Source organism: Meles meles, chromosome 10 (assembly GCF_922984935.1).
Source record: "Meles meles chromosome 10, mMelMel3.1 paternal haplotype, whole genome shotgun sequence".
NCBI classification, from domain to species: domain Eukaryota; kingdom Metazoa; phylum Chordata; class Mammalia; order Carnivora; family Mustelidae; genus Meles; species Meles meles.
The window spans coordinates 13904334-13919689 of NC_060075.1; the positions used below are offsets into that span (position 1 = coordinate 13904334).

Consider the following 15356-nt stretch of genomic DNA (forward strand, 5'->3'; position numbering starts at 1 on the left):
GAGCATATTATCACCAAGACATGTTGGTGTGAGGCTTTTTTTTTTTTTAAAGATTTTATTTTTTATTAGTCAGAGAGAGAGAGAGAGAGAGAGAGGGAGAGAGGGATCACAGGCGGACAGAGTGGCAGGCAGAGTCATAGGGAGAAGCAGGCTCCCCGCTGAGCAAGGAGCCCGATGTGGGACTCGATCCCAGACCTGAGCGGAAGGCAGCTGCTTAACCAACTGAGCCACCCAGGCGTCCTAGTGTGAGGCTTTCTGATCAAAAGCTGGAATCTTCTCTGGGCCACAGCCTGACATAGTCATCCCTAGGGTCCTGCAGTGTCTTTCCTTTTAATACTATAATTCAGGTTTGGCAAACTACTGCTGGGTGACTGGTTTAGTAAATCAAGTTTTCCTGGAACATGGCCACACTCGTTCTCATACATATTGTGTATGGCTGCTTTTGCACTGCAACGGCGGAGTTGAGTAGTTGTGACAAAGCCGAAAATATTTACTGTCTGGCCTTTAAGAAAAAACTTGCTGCCCCCTGCTAAGGACTAAGATTCACACCCTCGTTTTCAAAGGCCTTCCACAGGCAATTCGATGTCATCATTGCTGTATGATCTCTTCCATCTGTTTCGACGCACTCGCTCCGAGCCATGAGGACCCTCTCTGGTCTAACTTTTTTTTCTTTTAAGATTTTATTTATTTATTTGTCAAAGAGAGAGCACAAGCGGGGTGGGGGGTGGGGAACAGCAGGCAGAAGGAGAAGCAGGCTCCCCCGCTGAGTAAGGAACGCAATGCGAGACTCGATCCCAGGAACCTGGGCTCAGGACCCAAGCTGAAAGCAGACTCTTAACCAGCTGAGCCATCCAGGCATCCCTCTGGGCTAATTTGCATTTCATCACTTCTATGCCTCTTCTCAGATTGTGCTACTTGAGAATGCTCTACCCCAGAGCCCTGTAGGTCCTCTGTTATCAGTTAAGTAGCAACTGAAATTCCACCCCTCACGAAAGCTCCCTGGACATTTGGAGGCTGATTCTGGGTGCTCTGGGGGACACACCAGAGCCCCATTCCCTGGCAGTGTCACCGCGGGGGGATGCAGCCCACACAACCCCAGCTCCCAGACAGGTCTCTGAACACTCTTTACAGAGCTGGGTGCCATGTTTTGATATCTTTGTTTGCTTTCTTCTCAGACCTTTTCATAGGTCAGATCTTTGAACAAACACTCACAACTTAAAAGTCTACTGAAAACAGATACCTGCTTTTTGCCGACTAATTTGATAGGCAATTCTAATGCAGTGAAAGAAATGGGGCCATTTGCTTGGATTTCACTGTAGATGGAATTTGGTCTGTAAGAAAGGTTGTCATTCTTCCTTCTTTTTGTGCTGGTGTAATTATTAAGATGCCCACAGTGAGTAAACCATACTGGCTTTTTCTACTCAGGGCTTGTGGTACTAAGCAATTGATTGTACCCTGTAGACTCATGATTCAAACATCAGAGCAGGCCACTTAGGAAAGCTAGGAGTCTTTATTCCCAGAAATCTTTAGAAAGGGTTCTGGAGTTTGTGTTATATACTATTCAGAAATATACAAGAATTGAGAAATCAATGGAACAGAATAAGACTATTCTATGAATTTAAGATACAGTGAATGTGGCCTTGTAAACTGATAGCGAAAGACAAGACTCATTTATTAAATGGAATAGGCATAACTTAGCTTGTAGTAAAATCAGTTTAGACTAACATACAACAAAATAAATTACTGATGGATTAATGAATAAAATATGTTCAAAGTAGACTAAGAAAATCTAAAAGAGAATGGAATTAAGTATGTATTAAACTTCTAAAAAGATACAGATTTTCTAGAGAGGCAAGATTAAATCAGTTGCACAGAAAAGATAAACAGATTTTCATATATAAAAATTTTATATGATCAAAAAAAAAACCCATGGGAAAAACACACTTGCAGTAAAACTGACAAATATTTCATATCTGTTCTAAATAAAGAGCTCATTCAAATTAATAAGAAAAACACTGGGTTCCCGAAAGATAAATAGGCAAGGAACATAAATAATATACTAAAGAGGGGTACCTGGGTGGCTCAGTCAGTTAAACGTCTGCCTTCAGGTCAGGTCATGATTGAGCCCTGCATCAGGCTCCCTCTTGGGGAGCCTGCTTCTCCCTCTCCCTTTGCCCCTCACCCTGCTTGTGCTTTCTCTCTCTTTCTCTCAAATAAATAAATAAATAAATAAATATTTTAAAAAATAACATACTAAAGAAAAAAGCAGTTAGCATATTAAGGTTTGAAAAAATGTCCATGTTACATAAGAAAAACATATTCACTGCCTGTTGCATATCAGGTATTTTGCTAGGTGCTTTATATATATTTTCATCACCTAATTCATTAATTCATTTTTAAAAAGACACTTTGGGATGCCAGGGTAGCTCAGTCATTAAGCGTCTGCCTTGGGTCATGATCCCGGGTCCTGGGATTGAGCCCTGCATCGGGCTCCCTGCTTAGGGGAAAGCCTGCTTCTCCCTCTCCCACTCCCCCTGCTTGTGTTCCCTCTCTCTCTGTGTCTCTCTCTCAAATAAATAAATAAAATCTTTAAAAAAAAATGACACTTTGCAGTTACAATTATAGTATCATACAGTGTGTGTCCTGAAAGTACCTTTAGGAAACGGGTAGTCCAAGTAGTTTTTAAATTTTATCTTACTGTTATTTATTTCCATGTTAACATATTCGTATGGTTCAAAATTTAAGAATATGAAAAGTATATAGTGACAAATCTTCCTCTTGCGCCTGACCCTCCATTTCTCTCCCCCAGAACAACCACTGTTAGTTTCTTATGTATCCTTCAGAGCTAGTCCATGCATACACCAGCAGAATAGCTCCTTAGAACGCACAGATATCAAAATGTTATACCAACAGTTCTACCCCTTGCTTTTTTTTTTAACATTTTTAAAAAATTTATTTGACAGAGAGAGAGAGACATCACAACAAGTAGGGAGAGAGGCAGGCAGAGGGGGAGGGGGAAGCAGGCTCCCTGCTGAGCAGAAAACACTATGCGGGGCTCGATCCCAGGACCTGGAGCGGAAGGCAGAGGCCTAACCCACTGAGCCACCCAGATGCCCTATCCCTTGCTTTTTATGCTTAACAATATGCATCTGAGGGAACCTTCTATATCAGTACATTAATATTTTTTATACCTGCGTTGTACTCCACTGTATCATAATTTATTTGACCAGCTTCTGCTGATGGACATTTAGGTTGTTTCCAGTATTTTGTGTTTATAAACCATTTCACAGTAGACAATATAGCTTGCCTCATACAATGTAACTTTGCACAAGTATGCATCAGTAGGGCCATTCCTGCAGGTGGAACTGCTAGGTTTTGAAAAGGTATCTGCGTTTGTCATTTGTTGACACTGCTCCATTGCGCTCCATAGAACTGTACCAATTTCCAGTCCCACCAACATTGTATGTAGGTGTGGAAGGGACTGTTTCCCTCACTTTCACTGTTCTAGTGAATTCTCAAATTTATCTTTGCTAATCTTAGAGTGAAAAATGTCTCTTTGATGGAGTTTTAATTTTCTCTTATGAGTGATGCTAAGAATCTTATATCAAAGCATCATTGTATTTCCTTTTCTATAAATTTTCCATTCCTGTTTTGTTTACCTGTTTGTCTTTTCATAAATTTGTAGTATGTTTTAGAAGAATAACTTCTAGGGGCGTCTGGGTGGCTCAGTGGGTTAAGCCTATGCCTTCAGCTCAAGTCATGATCTCAGGATCCTGGGATCCAGCCCCGCATCAGGCTTTCTGCTCGATGGGGAGCCTGCTTCCACCTCTCTCTCTGCCTGCCTCTCTGACTACTTGTGATCTCTGTCTGTCAAATAAATAAAATCTTTAAAAAAAAAAAAAAGAGGGGCGCCTGGGTGGCTCAGTGGTAAAGCCTCTGCGTTCGGCTCAGGTCATAATCCCAGGGTCCTGGGATCGAGCCCCGCATCGGGCTCTCTGCGGAGCAGAGATGCTTCCTCATCTCTCTCTGCCTGCCTCTCTGCCTACTTGTGATCTCTCTCTCTGTCAAATAAATAAAATGTTTGAAAAAAAAAAAGAAAAGGAAAAATAACTTCTATAAGTTTCAGGGTTTTGGGAAGGTCTTTGTTCTTTTTTGTCCTTTTCTTTTTTTCGACCAGTTTTCTTTTTGCCTTTGACCTTAAAGTGGCTCATTTTTAGAAATGCACTTTCTCACTTCTCAATTTCACATCTCAATCACTAAGACACTGAGCCTTAGGGATTGAAACTCTTTGTACAAGAGGTACTCAGCTTATCAGCAGCAGGGTCAAATCTGGGCTTAGGTTATCTCCCTCCCAATACAGTGGGTCTTGGTTCTCAGAATGCCTGATTTGTACAGATCGGGGATTGAGCCAGTGAATTCCCCCTTGCCTAAAAAGAGAGACTTGATTGGGAGTGCCTGGGTGGCTCAATTGGTTAAGCATCTGCTTTTGGTTCAGGTTATGATCCCGGGGTCCTGGGATCAAGCCCCATATCACGCTCCCTGCTCAGTGGGGAGTCTGCTTCTCTCTCTCCCTCTGCCCCTCCATTCATACTCATTCAATCATGCGCTCTCTCTCTCTCTCTCTCTCTCTCAGATAAATAAATAAATAAATAAGATCTTAAAAAGAGAGAGAGAGAGAGACTGGATTGACCTGCATCCTTAATCAGAGACAAACTCAGCATAACCCTGGGAAGAAAGACCAGCTTTCCCCTCTCCACCGCATAGTCTGTATCACTGGCATCCCCAGCTATCTCCCACCGGGCCCTTTGTATTTACTCTTCTTTTCTTTTCTCCTTTCCCCTTCTAGCAGTCATTGGCCAAACCGGCTTTTTTCCGGCAAAATTCAGAGAGGAGGAACTTCAAACTGCTGGACACCAGGAAGCTGAGTCGGGATGGATACGGGTCCCCTTCCAAAATCAGCCCCCCCTCCACTCCCAGCAGCCCTGATGACACTTTCTTTAACCTTGGAGACCTGCAGAATGGCAGGAAGAAGAAAAAGATACCCAAGGTAAGGCTTGCAACAAACTTTGTGTGCAGACATGCACTCTCCCTTCCCTGCAAAGGAAGGTTGCAGAGGAGTGTTGGCAGAGAACAGAACACTGGCCCTCTTCTTCCTGCTTCATCACGGACCAGGTAGACACTGTGAAGCCCGAAGGCTGGGCTCTCTGGGCCTTTGTCATGATAGTAACTGTGGTCCTGTAGCCTTCCCCTTAGCCATTCTTTTTTTTTTAAGATTTTATTTATTTATTTGACAGACAGAGATCACAAGTAGGCAGAGAGGCAGGCAGAGAGAGAGAGGAGGAAGCAGGCTCCCTGCAGAGCAGAGAGCCCGATGCGGGGCTCGATCCCAAGACCCTGAGATCATGACCTGAGCCGAAGGCAGAGGCTTTAACCCACTGTGCCACCCAGGCGCCGCCCCGCCCTTAGCCTTTCTTGTCCCAGCCTCACCTCTCATTACACTCGTGATCCCAGACCATGTTTCCAATACCCGGCCTCAAAAGGCCATTTCCTCCTCCTTCACGGCCTCAGAAAGTAGAGCTCCAGTCATCACGCTCTAACTCACACTTGCCCCAACACTGGATGCAGAGGCTGTGCCATGTGGAGCCTGTGTTCTGAGGCAACACTTGTCAAAAGTACATCTTTCCTTGCTCTTTTCAACCTGAAAGGTAAAACGTGCCCAGGGGGATGTGGTTCCTAATGCGTCTGCTAGTGACTCAGTTCCCTTTTGCATTATTCCAGCTCTGCCATGCTGGTCCCTCCGCACTGGTAACTTTGGTACCAACTTCACACGGGAACTTTTAGAATAGGGATTCTTCATTTCAGGGTATGTGGATGGAGGGATGGGATTTAGGGATCACGAAACCCAGAAAACTGCGTAAGACTTTGTATGGAGAGGATGGAGGCAAGAGGGGAAGATTGTAGGTTTCATCAGATTTCTCAAAGTGATGCATTGACCTGAAAATCATGGGACATTTGCAAGCTGGTTCTTCCTAACAGTTTGGTTAGTCAGTAGTTTGAGCCATAATTTTACCACTACGACACCTGTAACCTGCAGCCTGGTCAGAGGGGAATTATAGTTGGAACAGGAGAGAAGCCATCTTCCTTTGTTTTGCTGATGAAGGGCAGACAAAGGGACCCGGACAGGAGCTGTGGCTCCTCCCCCTTCATGCTCTTCCGGTTGACCTTGTCTTACCCAGGGCCCAGGGTGTGGAGCAGGTTGCATATTGATTATCTGATGTTTGCTGAATGAGCTCCACTAACCCTCGGACTCCAGTCTCTTTCAGCACGGGTTCACTCCCATGCCTCCCCTCGGCTGCCCTGCGAGGTCACTGTCCTCTGCCATGGTAGCTGCTCCAGCACCCCCAGAGTGTGGTGTCTCTAGCCACTCCCTTAACTCCCCTTCTGCTTGTTCTGGCATCGTTATAGGTATCTATTAGGTCAAAATCCTACAGTTGTGGAATAATTAAAAGTGGCTACTCACATCCATACTGCCAGCCTCACCATCATTTTAGCAAATTAAACAGGGATAATCAAATGAATTAGCTGTTGGGTTAAAAGAGCTTTAACACAACTCTAAGTTTGAGTATGTGATTCTTTTTTTTCTTTGAAGATTCTATTTATTTATTTGAGAGAGTGCACGTTGGGGGAGGGGCACAGCGAGGGTGAATCTAAACCAGACGCCATGCTGAGCGTGGAGCCCAACATGGGGCTGGATCCCCCGACCCCGTGGTCATGACCAGAGCCAAAATCAAGAATCGACACGTAGGGACACCTGGGTGGCGCAGTCAGTTAAGCATCTGCCTTCAGCTCAGGTGGTGATCCCAGGGTCTTGGAATCAAGTCCCACATAGGACTCCTTGCTCAGTGGGGAGCTTCCTTCTCCCTCTCCCTCTCACTCTGCCACTCCCCCTGCTTGTGCACAATCTCTCTCTGTCAAAATAAATAAAATCTTTAAAAAGGAAAAAAAAGAATTGGCACTTAACCTACTGAGCCATCCTGGCGCCCCCTAGTACAGAAAACAAAACTTAATTCCTGTTAAAGTACAATTATGTGAGAGCATGTTTAAAGCTTTTCTCTTGGGGAAAATTTTTTTAAATAAAAAGGAACAAAGAGGGACGCGTGGATGGCTCAGTCAGTTGGACTGCGCCTTCGGCTCAGGTCATGATCCCAGCGTCTTGGAATCGAGTCCCGCATCCCACTCCTTGCTCAGCAGGGAGCCTGCTTCTCTCTCTGCCTCTGACTGCTTGTGCATACACACTCTGTCTCTCTGATAAGTGAATAAAATCTTAAAAAAAAAAAAAAAAGGAACAAAGATCTATTGAGTGGCGTATATATGGCTTCCACTTATTCCATGACCTGATTTAAAGTGAGAAGAACATTCTCTGTCACGTCATTTATACTACCCACTTGGCGCTCAGGCACTGTCTTGTATGATAGCTACGAATGCATCTTGGTCCTTCCTCTAAGCTTGTAAACTCCCTGAGAACAGAGGCCATGTCCCATACATCTTTTTACCAGTACCAACCACCCCCCCGCCAGCTTCTAGCAAAACCCCTCGTACATAGGGGACGCTTAGTATTCATCCAACAAATTCACAATCAACAGATATTTGTTGAGTATCTACCATGTGCTGGGCGCTGTTCCAGCTCATACAGGGACTGTTATTGAGCAGCAAACAGAAGTCACCAAGATGCCCACCCGCGCGGAACTCATGTTCTGGTGTTCACCGCATTTTAGTAAGTAGAAGGATGTTATCTATATCGTAGCTGTGTTCTTTCTGGTTCATTGAATATGAGGAGGAGGCTGAATGGGTTTAAAAATTCTCCTCCCAGAAGAACCACAATTTGACCTACTAACTCCTTTGTTTATTTATATATTTTTAAATTGTGGTAAGTAAATATAACATGAAAACTGCCATTTCAACCATTTTTAAGCACACAGTTCAGTACATTAGTGCATTTACACTGTTATACAGCCCATCGCGAGCATCCATCTCCAGAACTGCTCATCTCCCTAGACAGAAACTCTGCGTTCTGCCATCCCCCTGCCTCTGGCAACCACCATTCCACTTTCTGTCTCTATGAATGTGCCTGTTCTAGGTACCTCTATAAATGGAATCATACAGTATTTGTCCTTTTATGACTGGCTTATTTTTCTTAGCAGAACATCCTCGGGTTTCATTTATGTTGGAGCGTGTGTCCAAATTCCCTTCCTGTTGAAGGCTAAATGATATTCCTCTGTGTGTACGTGCCACATTGCGTTTACCCATTCATCCCTTGATTGACATTGGGATGTTTTCATTTCCTGGCTGTTGTGAATAATACTAGCATCTCATGTATGCGTTGTCTTCTTCCATGGGGAATGGGGTTAGCATCAATATTCCAGTGGTTAGGACATGTGTAAAAAGAAAAGAGGGCCAGCTCAGTGGTATGAGCTCTCAAGGAACTGGCCGGTTCCTAAGATCAAATGTAAATAACAGCCACATGGCAGGGATTTGGTGGTGAAGGCACGTCATTCAGATTCAAGGCAAAGCCAACACTGGGTTGGGGATGAGGAGGTCACAACGAGAGCTCGCAGGGCCAGGGCTGGGCCACCTGTCAGGATCCAGAGTACGTGCGTGACCAAGGATATGGCAGGGCAGTGTTTTAGTCTGCAGAGCTGGAGGGCTGGGGCCCAGGCCCACCACAAGGAGACCTGGAGGGTGAGCCATCTTCCTCCACTGATGGTCCAACGCTCTGGCCTGTGGCAAGGAGCTGTTGAGCTACTTCGGGCAGGACAGAGATGCAGAGGGTGGAGACAGGGATTGGCAGCAGCTAACCCACCGCACCCACCTGTGTGCCCATCGCCCAGTGTACTACAGCCCATCCTCTCTCCAGTTCTTCCATGGCCAAAAAGAATATAAAACTCCTCAAGGCAGCTTTCAAACCCAGCTCCCCTTTAAAATCACCTGTTGGGGGGCACCTGGCTGGCTCACTCGGAGGAGTGTATGGTTCTTGATCTCGGAGTCATGGCTTTGGGCCTTCGAAGCCTCATGTTGGGTGTAGAGATTACTAAAGAAAATAAACTTTAATTAATTAATTTAATTAAAATCCCGAGTTGGTTTGTCTCGACTGTGCATGGGTAGACTTCCCTTTCCCGCAACCAGGTGGAACCCAGGAAGCTTCCACTCTTGAAATTTGCAGGCGGTGCTGTGAAGCCTGGTGGGAAGTGCCACAAAGCTTCCGTCACCAGATGGGTCTGCTAGTCAGCCTGGAAAATGTGCCGCTGAGTGGTGGGGTCTGCTGAGCAGCCCGGGAGATCATGAAAGGCCTCCCTGAGTGTGGATGAGCGCTCCCCTGCAAGAGGGGTGTGAGCTGGGTCTGCTGGTTGCCGGGCACGACCCTGCAGCCCCAAGCGCTAGAACTCAAAATCCCCCATAATCCCTGCCCCCTTGCTGCCCGATGTGGCTCAGATGGTCTTTGGCACTGTTCCGACAGAAGGGGCCCTGCCTGGGAGGTTTTTATTTTTGCTGTCTGGGTTGGGTTTTTTTTCCCCTGGGGGGAGCAAAGCCTGCTCCCACACCGCAGAGACATCACAGCATCGCAGGGGGAGTGGCCATCCCACGATTAGACAATGAAATCATCTCCGTGTCTCCGCTATATGCGTTAGTATATTTAGACATCGCCCGTCCATACATCAGTGAGGCTGGCAGCCTCCATTAGTGTTCTCAAAAGTCACGTTCCTGTCTGGTAGAAAAGAATAGTTGAAAGATGCCAGTGGACCAGTGGGAAACGGCCCCTCCCTCCTCCTTTCCCTCGCCATCCATGGTCCCAGAGGAGAATGAGCAGCAAAGAAACCCCAGCTGCACATGGAGAGGAAGCTGCTAACACTGGCTTTTCTTCTCCTGGTGTCTGGCAGCTGGTGTTGCGAATCAATGCCATTTATGAGGCCCGGAGAGGAAAGAAACGCGTGAAGAGGCTGTCCCAGTCAACGGAGAGCAACTCAGGAAAAGGTAGAACCCCCCACCACCGCCCTAGCTCCCCCACAATGTGAAAAGAGGCTCCTTTTGTTTTGGGCTGGCTCACCAAAGAGGAGACCAAGTCGGTGCTTTGTAAATACCTCCTGATGCCCTGCAACAGCGAAGAGCTGGGAAGGAGCTCAGCCTGGTGGTGCGTCCTCCGATCCTGTTTCACTGTCCGTCTGTCAAGCAAGTCCAGCGCTGCAAGCTCTGAGCTCACCCTGGGAGCCGTCTTCTTTGCTTCGTGTACATAAAAGGAACCAGTATCTGCTTTATTACTGTATATAAGTATCATCTGAACTAGAGCCACATTAATTTGGAAATTGCATTTAGTTGGACGAAGATATCCTTTGTCTATTACCTGTAAATCGACAGAAAGAAAATAGCCCCTCTGAAGTAGAAATCTTGGATATAGGTCATTTCATACAAAAAGTTTCCTGTACTGGAAAAACTTTCTTCCTGTTGCCATTTTTGTTTGTTTGTTTGTTTTTCTGTCTAGTGACAGATGAGAACAGTGAGTCTGACAGTGACACGGAGGAGAAGCTGAAAGGTGAGGAGACTAACTGTGGTGCAGGGCACAGGCCGGGGCCTGGGGAGCTACCGAGATGGCCCTTCCTGCTTAATGTGAGGGAGGGCACAGAGCGTCCTTGCACGAGCTCGTAGGACAAGATGTGAATGTCTAAGGGCACCCACAGGGTGCATGGGGGCAGGTCAGTCCTGAGCATGACCACCATGGGCCACAGGTCACTGAGCCTGTGGTCCAGAGATGCAGGGAGGCTACAAACAGTAGCCCTTCCCCGTGCCTTTCCATTACAGGTGTTTTCCACACCTGGAAGGTACAGCGCTGCTGGCCTGGGATTCTAGATACCTGGACTCTTGTCCTACTCCTGTGAAAACTGCTAAAAGAACAGGAGGAGATCACTTAACATCTCAGGGCCTCTAGTTCCTCATCTGTCAAATGAAGTCACTGAAGTAATTGGTCTCTATAGATGTAAATTTGGTGACCTTGGTCTAGGCTTTAGTGAGTTTTCCACAATTTCTCAGACTGCAGGGGGAAGCCCAAGAGAGCCATAGTCCAGACCTGCTGAGTGAGGTGAGGGGGACCCGTCCGGTCAGCAGCCCTACTTCACTCATGTCTCCCCCACCAGCTGCTCCCCGGCCCACCTCTAGGATGAAGCAAGCCCTTTTCCATCACAGAGAACAGCGGCAGAAGGGAAGTTGGCGGGAGCTCTCGAGTTAGTCATGGCTCTGCCGGGTCTGTCATGCAGATGATGACATTCTGAAAGCTCTGTGGTCTGGATTTTGTCACATCTCACAAACTGAAAGATGAAGGGAATGTGTGAGGGGAGGCGTCAGTATCCCCACCCCATCTGACAGAGGGCCACAAGGATGACTCAAGCTGCTGCCCCAAGTCCACCCAGCTAACCCATGGCAGAGCAGAGCCCCGTGTTCCAGGCTTTTGCACCCCATTATGTTGCTCCTCCCCGATGTCTGGCAAGGACCCCAAACAAAGAGTTTCCTGCTCATTTGTTAGATGTGGGAACACTTTGGGGGAATGGGAAGGGGTACTCTGGGCTGGGAACCACACAAGCTGTCACAGATCTGTGCAGTTCCATGTTGGAAAGAGTCACACCCAGGCGCTCACTGTCCTTCTGTCCCCAGCTCACAGCCAGCGCCTGGTCAATGTGAAGTCCCGCCTGAAGCACACTCCTAGATACCCATCCCTGGACCGGGAGCTCATGGAGTACCAGCAGAGGCAGCTGTTCGAGTATTTTGTGGTCGTGTCCCTGCACAAGAAGCAGGCCGGGGCTGCGTACGTGCCAGAGCTCACCCAGCAGTTCCCGCTCAAGGTACAGGGCGGCCCCCAGCCCTCATGCCATCTTGTTGGAATTTACGGTATCTGGGAGGTGCGGGAGTCTGAGGAGCGCTCAGTGTCTACAGTCTTGGACCATGAGCCTCAGTAGGTTATAGCAAATCAAAAAAGCTGCTGCTTGAGAATTTGGGAGGTCCCAGGAGGTGAGGAATTCAAAGACTCAAATTCAAAGTACAGACAAAAACACTTACTCACTTCCTGTTGTGACTCTGCTGGCCATGCCATCCTCGTCATCCTCCCTGTCTCCTTATCCAACCACATCTCTTCCCGAGCTGTCCTAGAAGCCTCTTTCCCACCAGCCACACAACTCTTCCCAGGGAGGGCTGTGTTTGTGTCCACGCTGAATATCTGTACACATACGACATGCCTGGGTGTGTGCACAAGAGTCCTGTTCTGTTGTAACATGGTTCATGGAGTGGCCCTCAGCAAAGCCTAAAATGGCATGACCAATAATGTAGAAATTATTTTTAGGCTTTGGCATCAGGATTAAAGAGGCTCTATTCAGCCTAGCCAGAATTTACTGAGACCCTATTACATTCAAGCTGTTTTCTGCTTGGCTGCACATTACAGAAATGAGCAAAATGGTGTTTTCTGACCTCAAGAGTCTCACAGTCTGACAGGAGGGCAAAAGATAAGCATACAAAGACTCATGAGGTAGAATGTGACATGTATGCACAGTTCCTATAGTGCTCAGAGACAAGAAGAGGGGAGGGAGGACATGACCTGGTCCCCTCAGGGGCCTCCCTTTGCTGCCCACCCATGCATAATCCCAATATCTACAGAGGCCTAGGTCTCCTCCTGTTCTGGGCCAGCGTCCTTCTGTCCTGGCTGTGTGGTCCAGTGCAGCAATCAAGTCCTGTCCTTGGAATTTAGGGCAGAAGGTGCATAATTGAAGTAAGCCATGGGCATCAGCCCTCCTAACTGGCTGTATTCACTGCCTTTAGCTGACCTCCAGGGGTGATCCCCTGAAAACCCTAAAACTGTAGGTATGCCCACATTTATTTACTTCAAAAATACATTATTTATTTTTTGGGGAGAGAAAAAAGGGGGTGCAGAGGGAGAGGGAGAGAGAGAATCTCAAACAGACTCTGTCTGCTAAAAGCAGAGCCCGAGGCAGGGCTCGATCTCACAACCCCGAGATCATGACCTGAGCTGAAATCAAGAGTAGGACCATTAACTGACTGAGCCACCCAGGTGCCCCACAGATACGCCCACATTTAGTTGAAGCCCACACGGAGCAAGCACCAAGGCATGAACGACTGTTTTTTTTTTTTTTTTTTTTTTAAAGATTTATTTATTTATTTATTTGACAGAGATTGCAAGTAGGCAGAGAGGCAGGCAGAGAGAGAGAGAGGAGGAAGCAGGCTCCCCGCTGAGCAGAGAGCCCGACGCGGGGCTCGATCCCAGGACCCTGGGACCACGACCCGAGCGGAAGGCAGAGGCTCTAACCCACTGAGCCACCCAGGCGCCCCGAACGACTGTTTTTTATCCTGTTTACTTCCCTCAGGGCCTAGCACAATGTTATACACATGGCAATATTTAATCAGAGTTTCAGGAACAAAGGCATTAATTCATGAATTAATGAATAAATCTCCATAATTATTAAATGCTGTAGTTTCCAACCTGGATTCCCCAGGCTCTTAGACATCCACATTAAAACTTCTTTTGAGGGGTGCCTGGGTGGCTCAGTGGATTAAAGCCTCTGCCTTTGGCTCAGGTCATGATCTCGGGGTCCTGGGATCTTGTAGTGTTATTTATAAGAAAACTGTAAATAGTTAAACAAAATGGGACTATTTTAAGATTTTTTTTAAAGATTTTATTTATTTATTTGACATAGAGAGAGAGAGATCACAAGTAGGCAGAGAAGCAGGCAGAGAGAGGGGGGAAGCAGGCTCCCCGCTGAGCAGAGAGCCCGATGCGGGGTTCGATTCCAGGACCCTGAGACACATTTTGAATGTTTTGTGACCATTCTATACATGCATTTTTTGCGGATTAGGCTATTTTATATCTTCTTGCCTTTTCTCTGTCAGAAGGACCTTTCCTCCCTCTTTCTTCTCTTTTCATTTTATCCCCCACTTCTGTGGTCACCTTGACCAAGACTTACCCTTCATATTTGCACACTAGAGATCATACCTGCCTTGTTCCACTAAATGCTGGATACCGTGTAATTACCTTTATGACAGTTCATGGAGACTGGGAAATTTTCTGGCTCTTTTGATTATTTGTATTTGTGACAGACAGCTCCCTGTCTCACTTCCTGTAAATGAGTGTGTGTGCATTTGGGAGCATGTATGTGCCCATATGGGTTGACAACTCCTATGTTGATGACAGCACGTGTAGGCACATGTGTGTACATACATATTTTTGTGTGTCGTGCATGTGATCAGAGAGGTGGGCCATGTAAAAAAGTGCTGGAACTTGCTTCCCTACAGGACCCTCTCTGCAGCTCTCTAGTGGTTTCCACCGTCCCTGTTCTTTCCCTCTGTCTTCTTTATGGCTCTTCCCTCTGTGGTGATAAATGACCCCTTCCAACAACTACACCGGTATTTGCTCCCCTGGGAGACTGTCCAAGGGCAGTCAAAATTATTGTTTTGGCAACAGTTTGAGCTAGTGAATTATCAACTCAAAAACTGCTCCAGGACCAGTTGGAATCTTCTGGGTCATGGATGGAAGAGAGAACTCATTATACAGAAAAGAGATAGTGACTGCTGATTCTGAAGGAGGAAAACCAAAGGACCGATTGGCTTAAAGTCTGTAAATGGTGGCTGTGTTTCATTCATTGATAGTTGTCTCAACCATCAATATTAGCAGCAGCTTTAATTATATTTGCTGTAGCCTAAGGGGAAACATACTAGAAGTAGGTTTTAAAATTGAAAAAAAAAAATCAGCCCAGTGCTTTATTCCTTTGGACACTCTCTTTAGAGACCTCCCCTCTCTGACATTTGGTGTCCTGGAAAAGGCTTGTAGATCCCCTGGGAGGCATTTAGCAGTGCTGCTGGTCTGCAGACTTCAGAAGCTGTCTGTAAAGCTGCTTTGAGGTGAAGGTCAATGGCAAGCCCTGAGAGACAAAATAAGAAATTGATGGAAAATATTACAGAAAAAATTTAGGTTACAGTTTTCTAACCTGAGAAATTCAGGCTCCACTTACTTCAAATATTGGTACATCGAATTACTGAAGGTAACTTGAGCATAATAATCTTTACAAAAAGTTAAAAAAGTTAACAAAAAGTTAACAAGTATAAACCTATCAAGAACAGACAACAACCGGGGCGCCTGGGTGGCTCAGTGGGATAAACCTCTGCCTTCAGCTCAGGTCATAGTCTCAGGGTCCTGGGATCAAGCCCCACATTAGGCTCTCTGCTCGGCAGGGAGCCTGTTTCCCCCCTCCCCCCAACACTGCCTGCCTCTCTGCTTGCTTGTGATCTCTTTCTCTGTCAAATAAATAAAT

General features: G+C 46.5%; 1 protein-coding gene across 3 annotated transcripts in view; it reads left to right on the forward strand.

The window, feature by feature from the left end:
- DENND2A (DENN domain containing 2A) overlaps window positions 1-15356 on the forward strand; it is a 102912-nt gene that overhangs the window by 52240 nt on the left and 35316 nt on the right. For all 3 annotated transcript variants that reach the window (XM_046020692.1, XM_046020693.1, XM_046020694.1), the window contains exons 6-9: window positions 4847-5047; window positions 9936-10029; window positions 10535-10585; window positions 11698-11885. In XM_046020692.1, coding sequence (XP_045876648.1) covers window positions 4847-5047; window positions 9936-10029; window positions 10535-10585; window positions 11698-11885 — 534 coding nt within the window. The remainder of the gene's footprint in view (window positions 1-4846; window positions 5048-9935; window positions 10030-10534; window positions 10586-11697; window positions 11886-15356) is intronic.